The sequence below is a fragment of the Peromyscus eremicus genome, chromosome 1 (assembly GCF_949786415.1).
Source record: "Peromyscus eremicus chromosome 1, PerEre_H2_v1, whole genome shotgun sequence".
NCBI classification, from domain to species: Eukaryota; Metazoa; Chordata; class Mammalia; order Rodentia; family Cricetidae; genus Peromyscus; species Peromyscus eremicus.
The window spans coordinates 174,296,309-174,316,431 of NC_081416.1; the positions used below are offsets into that span (position 1 = coordinate 174,296,309).

The 20,123-nt window shown below is 53.3% G+C and overlaps 1 protein-coding gene across 1 annotated transcript; it reads left to right on the top strand.

Moving 5' to 3' along the window:
• The first annotated feature begins 5,245 nt into the window (after positions 1-5,245).
• Ehd2 (EH domain containing 2) lies at positions 5,246-19,624 on the top strand. The gene is made up of 5 exons (XM_059281317.1): positions 5,246-5,736; positions 6,147-6,244; positions 10,246-10,658; positions 15,723-15,887; positions 17,991-19,624. Exons 1-5 carry the CDS (start codon positions 5,333-5,335, stop codon positions 18,540-18,542), a joined length of 1,632 nt encoding a protein of 543 aa, XP_059137300.1. The 5' UTR covers positions 5,246-5,332; the 3' UTR covers positions 18,543-19,624.
• The last annotated feature ends 499 nt before the right edge of the window (positions 19,625-20,123 follow it).

Consider the following 20,123-nt stretch of genomic DNA (forward strand, 5'->3'; position numbering starts at 1 on the left):
TTGGGACCCTAGTCTAGGGTCAGTGTTCTCAACCATCCATGCAGCTCCTTGTTTTAGACAGTTTGCCGTTCACAGACATTTATGGGGCTGCAGAGACGGCTCCGTGGTTAAGAGCACTGACTGCTCTTCCAGGGGACCTGGGTTCAATTCCCAGCACCCACATGGCAGCTCACAACTGTCTGTAATTCCAGTTCCAGGGGACCCGACACTCACAGCAAAACACCAAAGCACATAAAATAAAAAGAAATAAAAGAGTGCTTACTGCTCTTGCAGAGGACCAGGTTTGGTTCCCGGCAGCCATGTATATAGGAGGCTCACAACTGCCTGTAACTCCATGTCTAGGGATATGATGCCCTCTTCTGGTCTCCTTGGGTTCCTGCACACATTACACATTAAATTCACATGGGCACAGCACACACCTAAAACAAATCTTAAAGACACTTAGGGGTGTGGTGGCACATGCCTGTCATCCCTGAGTTTGGGAGGTGGAAGCTGGAGAATCAGAAGTTCAAATCTATTCTAAATACTTGGGGAGACCAAGGTCAGCCTGGGCTATGCAAGACCCTGTCTCAAAGCACAAATAAATAAGGGTTGGAGAGACGGCTCGGCAGTTAGAAGCACTGGCTGCTCTTGCAGAGGACCTGGGCTTGCTCCCCATCACCCACTTGGTGGCTTATGGCCGTATGTAACTCCAATCCCAGGGTATCTGACATCTTCTGGCCTCTGGGGGCATTGCATGCACGTGGCACACCAACATACAGGCGGGCCAAACACCCATACACATAAAATTGAAATAACTTATGAATTTAAATAAATACATAAAAATTGAACAAAAACAAAACCTTGTTTATGCATGCAGGAGGCCCTGGGTTCCATCCCTGGCATCTTATAAACTGGGTATGGTGGTACATGCCTGTAATTCCAGAACTCTGGACAAAGGCAAGAGGACCAAAAGCAAAAGTTTAAGGTTACCCTCTGCTACATACTGAGCTGTGTGAGACCCAGTCTCAAAAAAAAAAAAAAAAAAAAAATGCCTGCAGACATCGCAAATACAGTACCATGGATTGGGGATGAGAGTTCATACTGTGCAAACAAAGACCTGAGTCCTGCACCTCAGTACCCACAAAAAAGCCAAGTGTTACCTCAAAGCTCTTATTCCATCTTACTCCAGCGAGGGTAACAAGGGCACAAAGCCTGGGGATTGATAGAGAAGGACACATGCCTTCCTCTGGCTTCTGCCCATGCCTACAGGCACACACACTCGTACATACAGGCATAAACCACATACAGAAATAACAGCAATAGTAACCCCTGGGCACTGGGCGACAACAGTGAACCAGTTAGATGGTGGCATTCTGTGGTCGATGCCTGGTGGTGTGGGCAGGCACTGTTTTCAGAAAAGCAGCTGTTTGCTTGCTAGGTATGGGTAGACTCCCCAGCATGTGGGAGGCTGAGGCAGGAGGATCATTAAGGCTAATTTGGGCTACTTCGGGGGACCGTATTTTATTTTGGTATTTTTGAGATAGTGTTTCTCTGTGTAGCTAGGGCTATCCTGGGACTGGAGGCCAGGCTGGCCTTGAACTCACAGAGATTTGCCTGCTTCTGCCTACTGAGTACTGGGATTAAAGGTGTACGCCACCACAGCCTAGCTAGGAGACCCTATTTTAGAAGGCCAAAATAAAATATGCCGTGTAATGTGTAATACCACAATGTGAACCGGTCTGAGAGCACAAGCATGCACCACTATGCTGGGTGTGTCCTGTGCTGGAGAATGGAACCCAGGGCTTCATGCATCCTAGATGGGCACTCTACCAACTAAGCCACATGCACTCAAGTTTTTGGTGTTCTACTTTTTTGTTTGTTTGTTTTTGACACAGGGTCTGACTGTAGCTTTGGCTGGCCTGGAATTTGCTATGTAGATCAGGCTGGCTTCAAATTCACAGAGATCTGCCTGCCTCTGCCTCTCGAATAATGAGATTAAAGGCAGGCCCATACACTTAGATTTTTAAAAAATTACTGTTGTTACAATTATGTTTTTAAGACAGGATCCCACCAAATAGCCCAGGCTGGCTTCAAATGTACCATCCTCCTGCCTCGGTCTCACTAGTGTTGGAAAATATAAGAATGCACCAGGATAAATGATTGGTATACCTGCTGCAGGTACTGTCTACTTGTTTACTAAGAGACAGACCTGGAGGGAGCCAAACACTGGAGGACCAGGCACAGCTCGAACCAAGGACAAGTGCGAGCCTATGCATGTCTTCACAGTGTCCGCCAGGGGGCGCTCGAGGTCCGACACGGGCTGCGACAGGGGCCCCCGGCCCGCCCTGCCCGGCGCTCCTCCCGCGCAGCCCCACCCGGCTCACTCTGCTGCGGACGGGACGGAGCTCAGACAGCTTGCTCTGCGCTCTCCGGGGTCCCTGGTGAGTGCTCCCTAAACCCCAGCCCTCAGCCCCCTCAACCCGCTCCCACGTAACAGTCTGTGTCCTGTCCTTCCCAGTCCCTCCCAGTTTCCACACTCTTCCTCCAGGACCCCCCAACTCCTCCATTCTCCCCGCGTTCCCCCAACCTCCTCAGATCTCCCCAGCCTTCCCCAGCCCCTTCTAGTCCTTCCACCTCCCGTAGCACCCCCTACCTCGCTCCCAGCTTCCCTCATTCCAGAAGACTCCCGCTTGGAAGTGGCCTTCTACCCTCCACACCCATTTCTGCCCTCCTCGTGTTTCTTGCCACCCAAGAGCCCTCTCCCGACTCACCAAGTGCATAGACCCTTTAGCCACCCCAATCGTCCTTTCTGAGATGTTGCCTCCCTGCGTGGAACCCTCCCACGATCCGCTCTCCGTGTTACCTTTCTTACCCCTTTTTTTCCTCCAATCCATTTTCTTTCTATCTTCACTCTCTCTTTATGTCACTATGATTTTGTGGGGCGTAATGTTTTGATTTGCAGGGCTTTTTTTTTTATGCTTAGATTGACCCATGTTGGGGCCAGATGTAAGACGTAGGAGGCAGAGGCAGGCAAATCTCTCTGAATCTAAGGCAGTCTGGTCTACATAGTTCCAGGTCAGCCAGAACTACACAGTGAGAACCTTTTTTTTTTTTTTTTTTTTTTTTTTTTTTTTTTTTTTTTTAAGAGTGGAGAGCTGGCTCAAACTCAGAGGTTAAGAGCAGTGGCTGCTCTTCCAGGTTCCATCCCCGGTACCCACATGGCAGCTCACAACCATCTGTTACTCCGGTCTAAGGGATCCAACGCTCTCTTCTGGCCTCGAAGGGCACTCCACGCACATGGTACACAGGCATACATACCTAGAAAACACTCATACACATAAAATAAATGATTTTTTTTAAAAAAAAAAGAAGGAAGAAAAAAGGGAAAACTATCTCATCTTTGGCTAACGGGAACCACTTTAGGAGGTGCTGCATCCCTGGTATTCTTTGAGCTGATCCAGACTGGATTGCTCCTTCACAGCCCCAGCCCTGGGACAGCTGTTTCTCCAGGGAGCACTCCATTCTTTCTGTGGGGAATGACATTTAGAGATTCCGATCTGACCAAAAGCTGGTTCTTGAGGTCACCAAATCTACTTATGGAGTGAGGGAATAGACTGTTATTGACAGCCTGGAGAGGCATCACCCCCAGACGCCACAGTGACTAAAAGGCTCTTGAGGGTATTGAGGGTATACAGAGAGCACAGTCTGGCTTCGGGGGTGCTCACTGCTGCAGGGTTGGTGATGACCTTTTTCCCTAACTGAGCTCTTGAGACCCAGGACGGGAAATAGGCTCTGAGGACCGACTGCCTGGACTCAAGTCCCAGCTGGAGGGCTTTCCAGCTCAGTGATCCTGCGCAAACTGTCGCTATCCTTCTGAGGCTCGATTTCCTCCTTAGAATGGTGTGGGTAGGAGTGAGGCTGTAGAGTGAGGAGCTGTAGAGTGCTTCCTCAGCGTGCTAGAAGCCTTGGGTTCTAACCCCAACTCTGGATGAAACTAGGCGTGCCGGTGTGTATCTGCAATCTCAGTGCTAGGGAGCAGAGCCCGGAAGATCAGAGGTTCGAGATCACCCTCAGTGACATAGTTCAAGTTCATCGTGGAAGACACGAGACAGTCTCAAAAAGAAAAGACTTAAAATGGGGATAATGATAGACTCATCAAAATTAAGTGAGCTAGCACAGGGCTGAGAAGTGTGGCTTGGTGGTAGAGCTCCTGACTGGAACCCCCCAATAAAGGGCTGAGGGAGTGGCTCAGTGGTAGAGCCCCTGCCTAACATCCCCAAGTGAGGGTTGGGGGTGTGGCTCAGTGGTAGAGCCCCTGCCTAGAATCCCCCAGTGAGGGGCTGGGGGTGTGCCTCAGTGGTAGAGCCCCTGCCTAGAATCCCCCAGTGAGGGGCTGGGGGTGTGCCTCAGTGGTAGAGCCCCTGCCTGGAATCCCCCAGTGAGGGGCTCAGGTATGGCTTAGCAGTACTGTGCTTGTCTAGCATGTTCAAGGTCCTGAGTCCTGTTCTAGTACCACACCCCGAATATGAGCTGCATAATGTCTGGCTTATACTTTCTCATGTCCAAGGCTCCTCCTGACCTGGGTACACCCAGATAGCCCCCACAGCCTCATTTCTCATCCCTCTGGTTTTGTGTGCCCACCAGACAATCTCAGCTCCCAGTGCCCAAGAGCCTGCCAAACCCCTGGGTCTTTGCACATGTTATCCTCTGCCTAAGACTTTTGTCTTGCCTGTCCTTCACGAAGAAGCTCGAATTGCTGCCCCTGTGATCAGTTTCCCACGCCTGCCCTGATGCCTGGGATTTTGCTCTCATTAACTGTTGGGTACCCAGGTCTTCAGCTGGAGGCTCTGGTTGGGTGGCAGTTGGCCTCTGTGGCTCTTTTCTTAGGCTCCTGCAGCATGGAGCGAGCCATTCCAGTGAAAATACGTCCAGCGATGGACGTGTGCAGTGATGATGAATGGATTTGGGAATGAGTTTCTTTGGATGTGGGTCTTTGGAGATAGGGTCTTTCTTACATGTGGCGGCCCAGGCCAGCTTGGAACTTGTGATTTTCCTGCCTCGGCTTCCCAAGGGCTGGCCTTACAGATGTATTCGACCATATCCAGGGCAGGGATGCGTCTGCCCGACCTCCAGCAGTTCCTTCCTTTTCTTTGTTCTCCCTTTGGTTTTCCGGCCCACTTCCCCTTCTTGAATCACCGCTGTTTTCATCTCCAGGCTAGCCCCTCTCCCTCTTCCCATCCCTGGGTCCCCCGGCTCCTCCTCCCCTCTCCAGCCACGCCCCTCCTCTTCCTGCAGGTAAAGCTCTCCGCACCATAGTCTCCTTGGGTGCCCCGTAGGCATCAAAGTCGACATGTTCAGCTGGCTGAAGAAGGGCGGGGCTCGGGGCCAGCCACCTGAGGCCATCCGCACTGTGACCTCGTCGCTCAAGGAGTTGTACCGCACAAAGCTTTTGCCCCTGGAGGAACACTACCGCTTCGGGGCTTTCCACTCACCAGCCCTCGAAGATGCCGACTTCGACGGCAAACCCATGGTGCTGGTGGCTGGCCAGTACAGCACCGGCAAAACCAGCTTCATCCAGTACCTTCTGGAGCAGGAGGTCCCCGGCTCCCGTGTGGGTCCAGAGCCCACGACCGACTGCTTCGTGGCTGTCATGCACGGCGAGACAGAGGGCACCGTGCCGGGCAATGCTCTCGTTGTGGACCCGGAGAAGCCCTTCCGCAAACTCAATCCTTTTGGAAATACTTTCCTCAACAGGTGTGGCAGCTGCCAGCCAGGAGGGGGAGAGGGCGGGCATCTTCTATCCCAGAATGCTTCTGTCCATCTCAGCTTTGACTGTCATCTTTCTGCCTACCTCTTCCCCTTCCTGTGTGTGCTACCTTCCCTATGGGAGCCTGGGTTCCAACTGCGCCTCGGCCGCTGAATGCTGGGCAGCCTCTCAGGTTCGTCTGGAGAATGAAGGTAACCCAGGGTTGTAGTGGTGACTTCGGATATCCCCAGACACAGATCTGGTATTTTATAGATCCGATGATCCCTCTGAACTTCCTTCTTTCCAGGACTTCTGTCCTCTGCCTCTGCCTCTCTCTTCGTGGCACACCCTTAGTGTCCCTTCTCTTTCTGCCCTTCTTCACATTGACCCCTGACCTTCTGTCTCCACGCCCCCCCAGGTTTATGTGTGCCCAACTCCCCAACCAGGTCCTGGAGAGCATCAGCATCATCGACACACCGGGCATCCTGTCAGGTGCCAAACAGAGAGTGAGCCGCGGTGAGTGAGGAGGTCGCACGGTGTGAGGGAGGAGGCTGGGCCTGGACCCCTGTGTCTCGGGGAGGAGGCTGGGACCTGGACTCTACAGTGTACAGGAGGTGGGCTGGGCCTGCACCTCTAGGTTTAACGAAGGAGGCTGGGGTCTCCTTTGATGGTCCCTCTACAGGCAAATGGAGCTACAGGAAGCCGCCACCCCTCCCATTGGTGCTGGCGGTGGGGCCGGGGAGGCACGGGGCGGGAGGGGGAACACATGTGAGCAGGCTGGAGCCACATGTCTGGGCGGGCCGGGAGGATGGAAAAGGAGAGATGAAGAGGGGCAGACACTCCGGGGATTGGGGGAACAGGAGGTGCTTAGAGAGTCCCAGGAAGAGACCGGGCTGGACAGGGAGGCCCTGGGCCCTATGCTTGTTCCTCTGAGCTCTTGGCTTTGGAGGCTGGGCCACAGATGGAGCTGAGAGGGAGAATCTGGGTGGGGGCCAAGGCCGGGCCTGGAATTTATAAACAGCTGTGCAGGGGGAGCAGTGGGGGGTAAATTCCAGCAGGGCCTCCAGTGAGCCTGTCCCTCCCACCCTACCCAACCTCGTAGCCCCACTCCTACCCTGTCCCCTCCTCAACATCTCCCCCACCCCAGCATCTGGGCCCACAGCCTCTCCGTCTGTCCCCGCCACCACCCCCATCCCTAGGCCTCAGCCGGGGAATTGGGGCAAAGGAGGCAAGAGTGTGGGGCAGAGGGGACCCGAAGCCAGGCAGGAGGCGGGGCCGGGGCAGGGCTTTGGCTCCCAAAGAGCCAGTGCCCCTGGCCGCTGTCCAGCAGAGCAGCACAGGAGGCAGCTGCAGAAGTGGTCACAGTGCTCTGCCAGCTGGAGGTGGGGGGAGCCGGGGAGGGAGGAATTCCTGGTGTGCCTAGCCCATGGGCTGGGCCTCAATGATGGAGGGAGCCCAGGGCCCCAGCTTCCGTCGGAGATGAAGAGGGGTGGGGATGGGGATCCCCTTCCTCTGGCCCTGGAGGCATAGGAGGTGGAGCCTGTCTGCCCAGGGGGACTTGGGGTGGGGAGAACTGGATAAATCCTGGGGAAGTACTATGTAATGGGTATGGGGGACGTTGTGTGTCCGTCTGTGATGGGGTGTGCTGACAGGTGCGACATGCCCTGACCCTGAAGTATGAATTGACAGAAATGTGTGAGTGGCTGACTATGTGTGCTGTGTACCTTTAATTGTGACTAGTTGTGATTTTATATGATTCTGAAGGAAGGTGTGGGGCAGAGGGACCTGGAGGGATCTTGTAAGACTGTTGTTTTATTGCGGTGTTGGTGCCTTGTACATAGCAGACAAGCATGCCATGTCCCCAGACTCTTACTGGGGGATTCTAGGCCAGTGCTCTACCCTGAGCTACATCATCAGCTCTTGTGTGTGTGACTCTATACAGTTGTGTGTGTGTGTGTGTGTGTGTGTGTGTGTGTGTGTGATTCTGTATTTATGTCTGTGTGGGTTATATTGTCCATTTTGAAAGGTGTATAATTACCAGAAAGAACTTGTGTGGCAGGCCACATCTGTCATCCCAGCACTGGGAAAGCTGAGACAGGAGGATTGTGACCAGTTGGAGGCCAGCCTGGACTTTGCAGTAATGTCTCTGCCACACACTGTGTGTGTTCAGACAGACCTCCATGCTGAAGTGTGTACGGATTCCTGCCTCTGGGATGCTCTGTGATGCATCTTTGTGACCGTATGGTATGCAAATCTGTGCAGGTCCCAGACTCCAACACACAAGTGTGTGTCTGGGATCCTGGGTCTGGCTGCAGGAGGCTCTGATGTATCCAGCTGTTTGGTGGCGGGTGTGCACATGTGAGTGTGCATTGGCAGAGGTGTGGCTGCCTGGAGACGCTTGCCTGGTGTGACCGTTGCCTAGGGCGTCTCGCTGGCACACCTCCAGTCTGGACTCTGCTAATTTTCTCGTTTCTTGGTTTTTTTGACACAGAAGGGAACAGTTCCTTGAAACTGTAATGGCTTAAGCAAGCCGTCTTGTACCTCCGTGCCTCGATTTCCCACCTGCAAATAGGGAGAAAACCATAGGAACTTCTGAGAAGGGATAAGTTCGCTGCACGGAGTAAATAGGTGCCTGGGTGATGGGTAACCAGGAGTGTTTTTCTTGGGTGAACATCCCGTCTCTCTGCCACGTCTCCATTCCCACACTGACTCAACCTCCCTCCCTCCCTCCCTCTCCCCTCCCTTTCTCCCCCCCACCCCCGCCCCAACCCCATGAGACAGACTTTCCAAATTCAGGCCAGAGTGTATGTAGATCCTAGGGAGGGAGGAGATGCCCAGCTGCTGCCCCTGCAGTGACCTGGCCCTGCCTTCCCCAGAACAATGTTGCTACCCCTTCCCCTCCCATCAGCAAGGAGGAGGCTGCCTCCCGGACCCATGTTGGGGTGGGGGCAGGGGGTGGACAGGCAGCTACAGCTACTGAGGCAAGTCCTGCCCTTCTGCCTCCTGCCTGCGTGGCTTCCATGTCTCGGTTTCCTTAGCTGGAGGATGGCGTCATATATTGCCTGCCTACTGGCATTCTGTGGGATGAGTGAGTCTGTTCTACCCCTGAGCTCAAGTCAGGACATCAGTGATGGCCCCTTATTCTGCCAGCTGCTGGCTCTATGTCTGCTCCTCCAGAAAGCCCACCTTGACCTACACTTAGGCCAGGTCAGGCACCCCCTCAGGGGTTCTCCACAGTTTCCAGGGCCCCCACATCCTAAATTGACCACTCTGGGGACAGGTTTGTCCCCAAACTGTAAGGACAAAGTTGGGGCCACCTCAGCCTCCCCTCCTGCTGGGAGCAGGCAGGTGGAGATGAGTCCTGAGTTGTCCCCTGTGTCTGGTGGCCCATGGCTAACATTTGTTGAACACTTACTCTGGCATCTTGTTTCTTCTCTAATAGTTTTCTAGGGGTCTCGTTGCCGAAGCTACTCTACCCCTTCATGGGCACAATGACACACGCCCATAGATGAGCTTTTCCCATGGATGAGCTCAATTGTCATCCTTTAGTTTCATGATTGTCTATGAGATAGAAACAATCATAATTTTTGTTTTTTGTTTTTAATTTTAGGGGATAGGCAAGTTCAGAAAGGTTAAGCTACTTGCCTAATATCACACAGTATATGGGGGCGGGGCAGGGATTCCTGATTGACAGGTCAGGGGTGGGTTTTACATTCTCAGCTCTCCTAAGCTTTGCTCATCAGTGAATGAATAAGTGAAGGAGTAAAGGTGAGAAGTACTGAAGGGCATGAATGAGAAAAGGGATGAGTGGATGAGTGAATGGATGGACACAAATTGTTGAACGTATAGGGTGGCAAGAACATAGCACTACTGGAGAGATGACTCAGTGGTTAAGAGTGCAAATTGTGGGGTTGGGGATTTAGCTCAGTGGTAGAGAGCTTGCCTAGCAAGCACAAGGCCCTGGGTTCGATCCTCAGCTCAAAAAAAAAAAAAAAAAAAAAAAGAAGTGGGGGCTGGAGAGATGGCTCAGAGGTTAAGAGCACTGCTTGCTCTTCCAAAGGTCCTGAGTTCAATTCCCAGCAACCACATGGTGGCTCACAACCATCTGTAATGAGATCTGGTGCCCTCTTCTGGCCTGCAGGAATACGTGTGGACAAAACACTGTATACATAATAAATAAATAAATCTTTAAAAAAAAAAAAAAAAAAAAAGTGCAAATTGCTCTTACAGAGGAACCAAGTTCAGTCCCCAGCACCCACACTGGACTGCTCACAATCACCCAGGTGGTGGTGCACGCCTTTAATCCCAGCACTCGGGAGGCAGAGCCAGGCAGATCTCTGTGAGTTTGAGGCCAGCCTGGGCTACAGAGTGAGTTCCAGGACAAGCTCCAATGCTACACAGAGAAACCCTGTCTGGAAAAACCAAAAAAAAAAAAAAAAAAAAAAGAATGGATGCTAATGACTGGGGTGTGGAAATATGATTTCTATTCCTGTGCCCCTCTCCTCTGCCTGCTCCAGGCTACGACTTCCCAGCTGTCTTGCGCTGGTTTGCCGAGCGCGTGGACCTCATCATCCTGCTCTTCGACGCCCACAAGCTGGAGATTTCCGATGAGTTCTCAGAGGCCATCGGTGCCTTGCGTGGCCACGAGGACAAGATCCGCGTGGTGCTCAACAAGGCGGACATGGTGGAGACGCAGCAGCTGATGCGTGTCTACGGGGCGCTCATGTGGGCGCTGGGCAAGGTGGTGGGCACGCCCGAGGTCCTGCGCGTCTACATCGGCTCCTTCTGGTCCCAGCCGCTCCTTGTGCCGGACAACAGGCGTCTCTTCGAGCTGGAGGAACAGGACCTCTTCCGTGATATCCAAGGTCTACCGCGCCACGCGGCTTTGCGCAAGCTCAACGACCTGGTGAAGAGGGCGCGGCTAGTGCGGGTGAGCAGGGCAGGCCGGGAGGACTTGGGGAAGTGGAGGGACTGTTGAAAGGGAGATCAGGAGATGGGGAAGGAATCAGGAGGCTGCAGGAGGGCTGAGGGAGGCTGGGGAGGACTTCGGGGGACCGAGGAGAACTTAGGGAGGCTATGAAGGATTGATGGAGTCACAAGAGACCCAACTTGGGGAGGCCTTGAAGACGATGGACAGACTTTCCTTTCTTCCCTGTTTGTGCAGCTAGCTAGGCACCACCTAGTTCCCAGATTAGTTGATTCTCCTGATGGGCGGGGCTGGTGCAGCGTGGAAGGAAGGAGGGAGTCCTGTGCAGAAGGTCCCTTTACCACCGTTGCTCTGAGTTCACATGTTTCCCTCGCTGCCTCCATCCTGTCTCTGGCCTCCTCTCCCTCCTCCATCCCACCGAACAAAAGCTGAGTTCTCTCCGTGGCTGTCTTAGTTACTTTACTATAGCTGTGAAGAGACGCCATAACCAAGGCAACTTAACCAAAGAAACGTTATTAGTGCTCATGGTTCCAGAGGGTTAGAGTCCATGACCATCATGGTGGGGAGCATCGCAGCAGTCAGGCAGGCATGGTGCAGGAGCAATAGGGAGAGCAAACTGGGAATGGTGTGGCCTTTTTTTGTTTGTTTGTTTGTTTTTTTTAATTGGTTTTTGCAAGACAGGGTTTCTCTGTGTAGCTTTGGAGCCTGTCCTGGAACTCACTCTGTAGCCCAGGCTGACCTTGAAATCACAGAGATCCGCCTGCCTCTGCCTCCCAAGTGCTGGGATTAAAGGCGTGCGCCACCACCGCCCGATTTGGCCTTTTTAAACCTCAAAGCCCACCCCTAATGGCATACCTCCTCCAACAAGGCCACACCTCTTAATCCTTCCCAAAGAGTTCCATAAAGTGGGGACCAAGTATTCAAATATATCGAGCCTATGAGAGTCATTCTCGTTCAGTTGCTCACTCTTTCGCTCACTCCTTCCCCTACCTCCTCACCTCCCATTCCCTTTCCGTCAGCCACTGCACTTCACACTGGCCACCTCAGGCCTGCCTCGGGGCCTTTGCACTCACTGTTGGCTCACTCACCTTTGTGCTCACTCCTGGCAGCCTTCTCTTCCCACTGACTGTCCCTATGGCTCACTCAAATGTCACCTTCTCGGGAGGTGCCTCTCTTTTGATGAGCATGCCTACTCCAGATTTGCCCCTTACCCTGTTATCACCTCCTGTGAGCCAGTCAGGGGCTCCCTGTTTACTGCCTCCTCAGCTCTGTACTCAAGCTCTGCAGAACCTGGCATCTTAGAGTTCCTCCACTGAGTGTCCCTAGCTCCTGGGTCTGAATTGCTCTGTAAATATTTATGGAATGAATGACTCTCAGCGGAACTTCAGCTTGAACAAAGTCACCTCTGTGCCTAGCCCTCTGCTGGGACATGCTGAGGATGCTCCAAGGTCTGAATGCCCCAAGACAGTCTTAGGACTCACTCTTTGCTTGGGGAGAAGACAGACCCATCCCACAGCAGGTCCAGGCTCAGGGGTGGAGTCAGGAAGGGAAGTCAGGAAGGCTTCTGAGAGGAGAAGGCATCAGAGGGAATATGGCCAGACTGAGGACTGCCGATCCTCTGGGCTACATCGAGGCTCCTGTGCTTTGTTTTAAGGGCACCAGGGAGACACGGGAAGGTTTGGAGCAGGATGGCAGGGTTGCACTCACGCTGCCTTCTGGAGACCAGATTCAGGTCTAGGAAGGATCGAGGGGGCTGGAGGACACAGCCTGTTTCAGGCTGGGCCTCAGAGAGGAAGAGGGGGGCAAGGGCTTTGCTCTCAGAGCCAGAGGTGGAATGGAGCATTCATAGGGGAGGCCGCCAGGGTGGAGGTGGGGCAGGAAACTGGGCTGGAGAAGAGGCCAAGAAGGTTCTAGGTGGTAGAGGCGTCCAAGGTGTGGTTTAAAGGAGCTGGAGAGGAGTGAATCACCGCCTCCAACCCCACCGCAGGAATCCTCTTTGGAAGGGAGCACTGGGCACCCAAGGCGTCTGTTCCAGGAGGCCAGGGCTGTCCTTCAGTCACTGTGGCCCGGTCAGCCTCTTCCTTTCCCAGTTCTTTTCTCTTGCTCATACCCTTTTCCTAGTCGTCTCTCTCTTCCTCAATACCCCCTGGCTCACCCTCACTCCTCCTTGGGAAGCAGAAGCCAAACCTGGGGCCCCGCGGCACAGGGACCAAGGGGCCGGGCCGGACACCTGGCGCCCTAGCCAGGCGGGAGGTGGCTCCGGAAACCCAGGACAAACCCCGGTGTCCGACCCGCTCCCCGGCCCAGCCCGCGCCTCCCTCTTATCTCTTCCTGCCACCTTCCCATGCTTCCTCTCTGGAAAAGCCATCAGCGATCCCGCCTGCCTCGGCGGGACCCGCCCCCAGCCGCGGTCCTCGCAGACCAGGCCCCTCCCCTTTGGGCCTCCCTAGAAGACCACTCCCCTGGAGTAGCAAACAAGCCACGCTTCTCCCATTGCCCGCCCTCGCAGGCAATACTTCTTCCCGTTAGACGGTCCTCTACGCCACGCCCCTTTTCATTGACCCGCCCCAACAGACACAGCAAGCCACAATTGATTTGCCCAAACAGTTCACACACCTCTCCCCAATAGACCATCCTCGAGCCACGCCCCTCCTTATTTGACCTTTTAGGTCAAAAGCCTCTCCATTAACCTATTCTAGGAGGCCACGCCTCCTCCTCACTGACCTATTCTCACTGGCTGCGTCCTAACACTCCTTCCCCATTGGCCTGCCCTGGCAGCCCCCACCCCACCCCCACCCCTGTCCTTCCCAAGTGGTACTATGTCTCAAACCCTACTCTTCCCCATTGGCCATCCATTTCAGCCCCTCGCCTCATTGTCTTTCCCGGCAAGCCCCGCTCTTCCTTACTGGCTTTCTCAGCTCAACCATGCACCTTCTCCTTTGGGTCTCCGTAACAAGCAGTGACTTTCATCCTGACCACACCCCTACTCTGATTTGGCCTCTCAAAACTGTAGGCTATGCTTCCCTCTGGTCCTCCAAGTTCATGCTTAGCTCCCAGTGCCTCAGTGCCCAGGATCCTAGTCTTTAGGGTTTGCTCTGACCAAACTTCATTATGGCATCCCACTTCGTGGCACGTCCTCGCCCACACACCCTTCACAAATGACCCAGACACACTTGGTCAGTCACCAGTAACAGCACACATGGCTTTAACGCTCCTTGAATACTCTCCTTCAGTGGCACAAGGCCGTTAAGGACTCTAAGAAAATGTACTGATGTTAGCTAAAAGGGTAAGAAGCTGCTCATTAAGGGTTCTCCATAACACACCCCCACATTTGTCCAAGGCAGGGTGTGGATGATTGCTCTGGCTCTGCACTTTGGTGGAAGTGTAAGCCGCTAGAGCATTCAGAATGCTGTAACACTTGTGGCTGAGATCTGGGAAGAGTTGATTCTTTTATTACTGTTGGGTTTTTTATTTGTTTGTTTTATTTTATTGTGTGTGAGCGTGATATATGTGTGCATGTATTCACATGCCACATTCTATATATTGAGGCCAGAGGACAACTTAGGTCAGTTCTCTCCTTCCACCATGGGGGGTCCCAGGGACCCAACTAGGAGTTGGCAGCAAGTGCCTTTTACCCCTGCCCACCCATATTGCCAGGCTTATTTTATCTCCATCTGAACATGCGTATTCAATGATGGGGCTGCCTGTAAACAGCAGACATGCCTGCAGTCATTGCTCTGCCGTCCTCATTTATTTTTCAATAACTTATGAGAATGTGGTTCAAAGGTTCTCAAGTTCAGTGGTTTATCCCACAATGATTTCCTGAGTGACACTGTGCACATTGTCCCAGGACTGGGGACAGAGGAAACAGGCGAGGCCTGACCTGGCAGGGCTTGTAGTTTGATGGAGGGAAATAGAAGAGTCAGATAAAATAATGATGACTCCAGCTCAACTGTGAAGAACCCAGAAGGGCCTGGAGATAATCTGATGGCAAGTGATAAGGGCACTTGGTTTTCATGGTCAGTGGGGAGATTGGGACAGAGCTCCTGCTAGAGAGCGTGGTCATATACAAAGGCCCTGGGTGGGGGAAGAGGTTGGTGTGCTGGTCAGTGAAGAATGCTGGTGAGTAGTATATGGAGGGGCAAGACAGGAGAGCCTGTGGGTGAAGCTGCAGAGGCCAGTCAGGGAGGGCAGTGGGGCTCTTCAGAATTACCGGGTGGGTGGCTGGAGAGATGCTCAGCAGGTAAGAGCTCTGGTTGCTCTTCTAGAGGATCCAGGTTCAGTTCCCAGCGCCCACACGGCTGCTTACAACCATCTCTAACTCTAGTCCCAGTGGATCTGATGCCCTCTTCTGGCCTCTGTGGACACTGTTCAAGACACAAAACATCCATACCCATTTAAAAGTCTGAAAATGCTAACAACAAATTGAGGTCTTTCTAACCTCAGCATTCAGGAGGTTGAGGCAGGAGGATGGCTAGTTTGAGTCCAACTGGACTACATAAGGATTCTTAAGAAACCAAAGTGTCCAGTTTGTGGCTTCCACAGGGTTGGGCAGAGCTTGGACATCGCTTTCCAGAGCTCGGCACAGCTAAGGGCAACTCATTCTCAGCTAAGCTCAAGTGCCTGGGAGGGAGGGCATCGGGCTGTGGAGCCGGGTAGGAATGTGACAGGAGACGGGCAAGTCCCAGCTCTGGGCTGGTATTTGGGTGAGGCCGGCTTGCAGGAGGTTCAAGCTGGGAGTGGCTGAGATGGCTTAGCAGAGAGGGGAGCTTAGGTTGAACCCCACTAGATAAGACAGTGGGGTTCACCTGCCTGTAACACGTTAGAAAAGGAGGTTCCAGCCCGGCTTGGTGGCTTACAGCTGCAATCTCAGCATTGAAGAGGCTGAGGCAGGGGGATGGCTGTAAGTTTGAATCCAGCCTGAGGTACATATCAAAACCCAAGAGAAGGTATGTGCCTAGTGACTCACACTTGTCACCCCAGCACTCAGGGGGTGGAGGAGGCAGGAGGACCAGGCGGTCACACAACGGTGCCGCCGCGGCCTCAGATGTCAACGCCCTTCTGCAGGTGCACGCTTACATCATCAGCTACCTGAAGAAAGAGATGCCCTCGGTGTTCGGGAAGGAGAACAAAAAGAAGCAGCTGATCCTCAAGCTGCCCGTCATCTTCGCGAAGATCCAGCTAGAGCACCACATCTCCCCTGGGGACTTCCCGGACTGCCAGAAGATGCAGGTGGGGGGGCTGCTCCAGACAGGGTGGCAGGGTGCTGATGAGAGTCTCCTGTGGGTTCTGAGACGGAGCCTGGAAGGTCGGAGGGCTGGGTGACATTTTCATCCGGGGGAACCTGGCTTTGAGTTAGGGTAACAGAGAGGGGAGGAAGCCCATAATAATAGTTAACATGAAAGTTACGTTCTTTCCCTTTAAGGCCCTAGAATATACTCGGGATGGAAGGGCAACTTGCTGCTTAGGGAGCCAGGGACCTACTATATTTCTCCCGTGGTATTAATGGCTGCAGGAACTCCAGTCACTGTGTCTACATTCCAACCAGCAAGAAGAGAGAGGGGGGCTGAGCAATGGCTCAGAGCTTAAGAGCACTTAACTGCCCTTACAGGGCTCTTGGGTTCCTTTCCTTGCACCCACGTGGCAGTTCACAACCATCTATAACTCCAGTTCCAGGGGATCCAATGCCCTCTCCATGGGCGCACATGTGGTACACACACTCACACACATAAAATAAAAATAAATGTCTTGTCACAAGAAGAAGGGAACTAGGCAAGGTCCTGTACATGAGTAATCCTAGCAAGGTAGAGATGGGAGGATCAGGAACTCAAGCCTTAGCAACAGAAAGAGTTCGAGGCCAGCCTGGGCTACATATGACCCTATCTTTTAAAAGGGGAAGGGGCAGATGAGTACAGCCTCTCTCATTAAGGACACTATATTTTGCTTTGAAGGAAATGGTCCAAGTTGTGCTGCCCAACATGGTAACCACTGACCATATTTAAGCTGAGTTATAGTCAGGTATATTGACTCATGCCTATTGATCCCAGCACTGGGGTGAGGGGCAAAGGCAGGATGATCAGAAGAAGTTCAAGGCCAGCCTGAGCTGCCTAGTCAGACCTTGTCTCAAAAAAAAGGGGAGGGACTGGAGGGATGGCTAAGTGGTTAAGAATATGCACTGCTCTTTCAGAGGTCCCAGGTTCAATTCCCAGCACCCCACAAGGTGGCTCAAAACCGTCTGTAACTCCAGTTCCAGGGGATATAATACCCTCTCTGGGCATCTGTGGACTCCTATATGCATGTGGTGCACATGAACTCATGCAAACACACACACACACACACCAAAATAAACCTTTTTTTTTTTTTTTTTTTTTTTTTTTTGAGTCAGGGTCTCTCTGTGCAGCCCTGGCTGTCCTGGAACTCACTCTGTTGACTATGCTGGTCCTGAACTCACAAAGGTCCACCTGTCTCTGCCTCCTGAATGCTGAGACTAAAGGTGTGCACTACCACTGCCTAGCCAAAATAAATCTTAAAAAAAAAAAAAAAAAAAAAAAGGAAGAAGGGACAAAGTTAGGACAATGGCTCACATCTGTAAACCCAGCAGTCCAGAGGTTGAGCCAGGGGGATTGCTATGAGTTCAGGCCGGCATAAACTACATAGTGAGTCCCAGAGTAACCTAGACTACATTCAAGACCCTGTCTTGATAGGGAGACAGCAGCAGCCCCTTCCCATGTATAGACCCTAGGATCACCAGTGGCTGAGTACAGAGGCCTGGAGGTGTGCAGGGCAGGGCTGACTGGGTACAGGTCATGCCCACTAAGGCAGAGACTAGCCCCGACTACCTTGGTCCTAAGGAATCAATCAAACTTAAACCTGTTAATTGAGCCTGTTGATACAGACCTGTTGTCCCAGCTACTCTGGAAGCTGAGGCAAGAAGATGACATGTTGAAGGCCAGTGTTAGCACCTTATAGAGACCATGTCTCAATAAAATAAATAAAAGATCCTTGGTGGTCCATGCTTTTGGTGACACCTGTAAACCAAAGGCAGGAAGATCAGAAGTTTTGAGGCCTTTCTTTCTTTCTTTCTTTCTTTTATTTTATTCCCCCCCCCCCCCCAAGGCAAGGTTTCTTTGTGTAGCCTTGGCTGTCCTGGTATTAGCTATGTAGACCATGCTGGCCTCAAACTCACAGAGATCCGAGGCCATCCTTTCTTACACCAGCCGGGGACATGGCTCAGTGGTAGAGCATTTGCCTAGAATCCCCCAGTGAGGGGCCGGGGGCATAAGAGCCTTGTGATGGTGCCCCCTGACTTCTGAGCTCCTCCATTCCTCCCTCCAGGAGCTGTTGATGGCACATGACTTCACCAAGTTCCACTCGCTGAAGCCGAAGCTGCTGGAGGCTCTGGATGAGATGCTGACACACGACATTGCCAAGCTTATGCCGCTGCTTCGGCAGGAGGAGCTGGAGAGTGTTGAGGCTGGCGTGCAGGGCGGTGCATTTGAGGGCACCCACATGGGCCCCTTCGTGGAGCGGGGCCCCGACGAAGCACTGGAGGATGGCGAGGAGGGCTCAGAAGACGATGGCGAGTGGGTGGTGACCAAGGACAAGTCCAAATACGACGAAATCTTCTACAACTTGGCGCCTGCCGACGGCAAGCTGAGCGGTTCCAAGGCCAAAACCTGGATGGTGGGCACCAAGCTTCCCAACTCCGTGCTGGGGCGGATCTGGAAGCTGAGCGACGTCGACCGAGATGGCATGCTGGATGATGAGGAGTTCGCCCTGGCCAGCCACCTCATCGAGGCCAAGCTCGAGGGTCACGGGCTGCCCACCAACCTGCCCCGCCGCCTGGTGCCGCCTTCCAAGCGACGCCAGAAGGGCTCTGCTGAGTGAGACAGCAGGGATTGCTGGTCCTCCCTCCCACTTTGCCCTGCTGTGGCTCCCCAGCTCCAGCTGGCTACACGGCTACGGCTACACGCAGATCCCTGCTCTGGCCCACTCACCCTGCCTGCCCACCTTGCCTGGCTGTAAGGACTTGAGGGGGGCTACTCCCCCCTACACCAGACATTCAGTCAAAGCACTTATAGAGGACCAGGGGGAGTGACAAACCTTCTCTGTCCCGTCCTTCATATTTCCACTCTCACATACACATGGGCTTATCATACAGAAAAACACACAGGCATCCATCCATCATTCATATACAGCCTTTTTTTCCTTTCATTTTTTATTTTTATTTTTTGAAACAGTGTCTCAGATAGCCCAAGATACCCTTGAACTTCCTATGTAGCTGAGGATGGCCTGGATATTTCATCTCCCTGGTTTATGCAGTGCTGGGGTGTGAACCCAGGGCCTCCTGCATGCTAGGCATACTGAGCTATGTCCACAGCCCCATCCGGTTATTTATTGAGCACTTGCTGCATGCTGGGCCCTGGTGGAACTGACTCTCAGGAGTGTGGCATCTACACAGTCACACAAACACTGATACCAGCAAGACCCCTTGTCCCTTTTTATAGGTAAGCAGCTACTTTCACCCAGCCATCCTAGGGCTCCCTACTCCACTGGGGGCTCCGAGGGGGACATCTGACTCCTCCTTCCTCATATGGACCCTTCTTTCTTTCACTTTCCTCCCCACAAATCCTGAATTCTGACCACACCCTTTTCACAAAGATTCTGCAGCAGATAGAAAAACCCCAACTTCCTGGCTCGAGGATGGTTCCCATTCTTTGCCCAGTGCTCCTAGTACCCCCAGCATGTGCACGGGATTGGGGGGCCATAGTAGCCGCCTCTTTCCACCTTCAGGTCATATTTAATAAAGTCCCCACCAAAGACAGAGGCCCCGGGGGGGTGACGGGCGCTTTACTGAAGCCCGGGTTTTCATGGATTTTCTGGGGGATTGGGAATTCTTGGTGCTATATAGCCTTTCCTCCTCCCTAAAGGGACCCCCACGCCTTGTGTCTTCACCACCCCTGGTGATGGGGGCAGCTGGAAGGGGTTGGGAACCCAGTGTCCCCCACAGGGCCAATAAAGCCAAGGCTGCTGCTTGTGTCGCTGTCAGGCTATCTTGGGGCAGGAGACCCCTAGGGAAGAGACGCATGGGGAAACATTCTGGCTCACAGGGGCGGCGCAGCCTGTGACTCAACACTGAGCTGACTCAGTCTCGGGCTGGGGGCCAGCCCTGCATATTTTCCTAAGAAAAGTTACTCAGGGCCCTCCCCATCCCCGGGACATCCCTCCCTCCCGCCTCCCGCCGCGGGGCCTGGGAACCCAGTCCTGGGCGTGGACCTGTGCCAACTGCCAGTTTGGGTACAGTGCGCCCTTAGTCCCCAAAGCGCCCTCCAGCGCTCACTGACACGACGCGGATGCAGTAGAGCAGATCCTGTAGCTCAAACCACCGGGTCTTGGGGGAGGAGGGATTAGTGTCGGAGTGCACAGGACACACGCCCGGCCCACACCCACCACTCTCGGGACACGCTG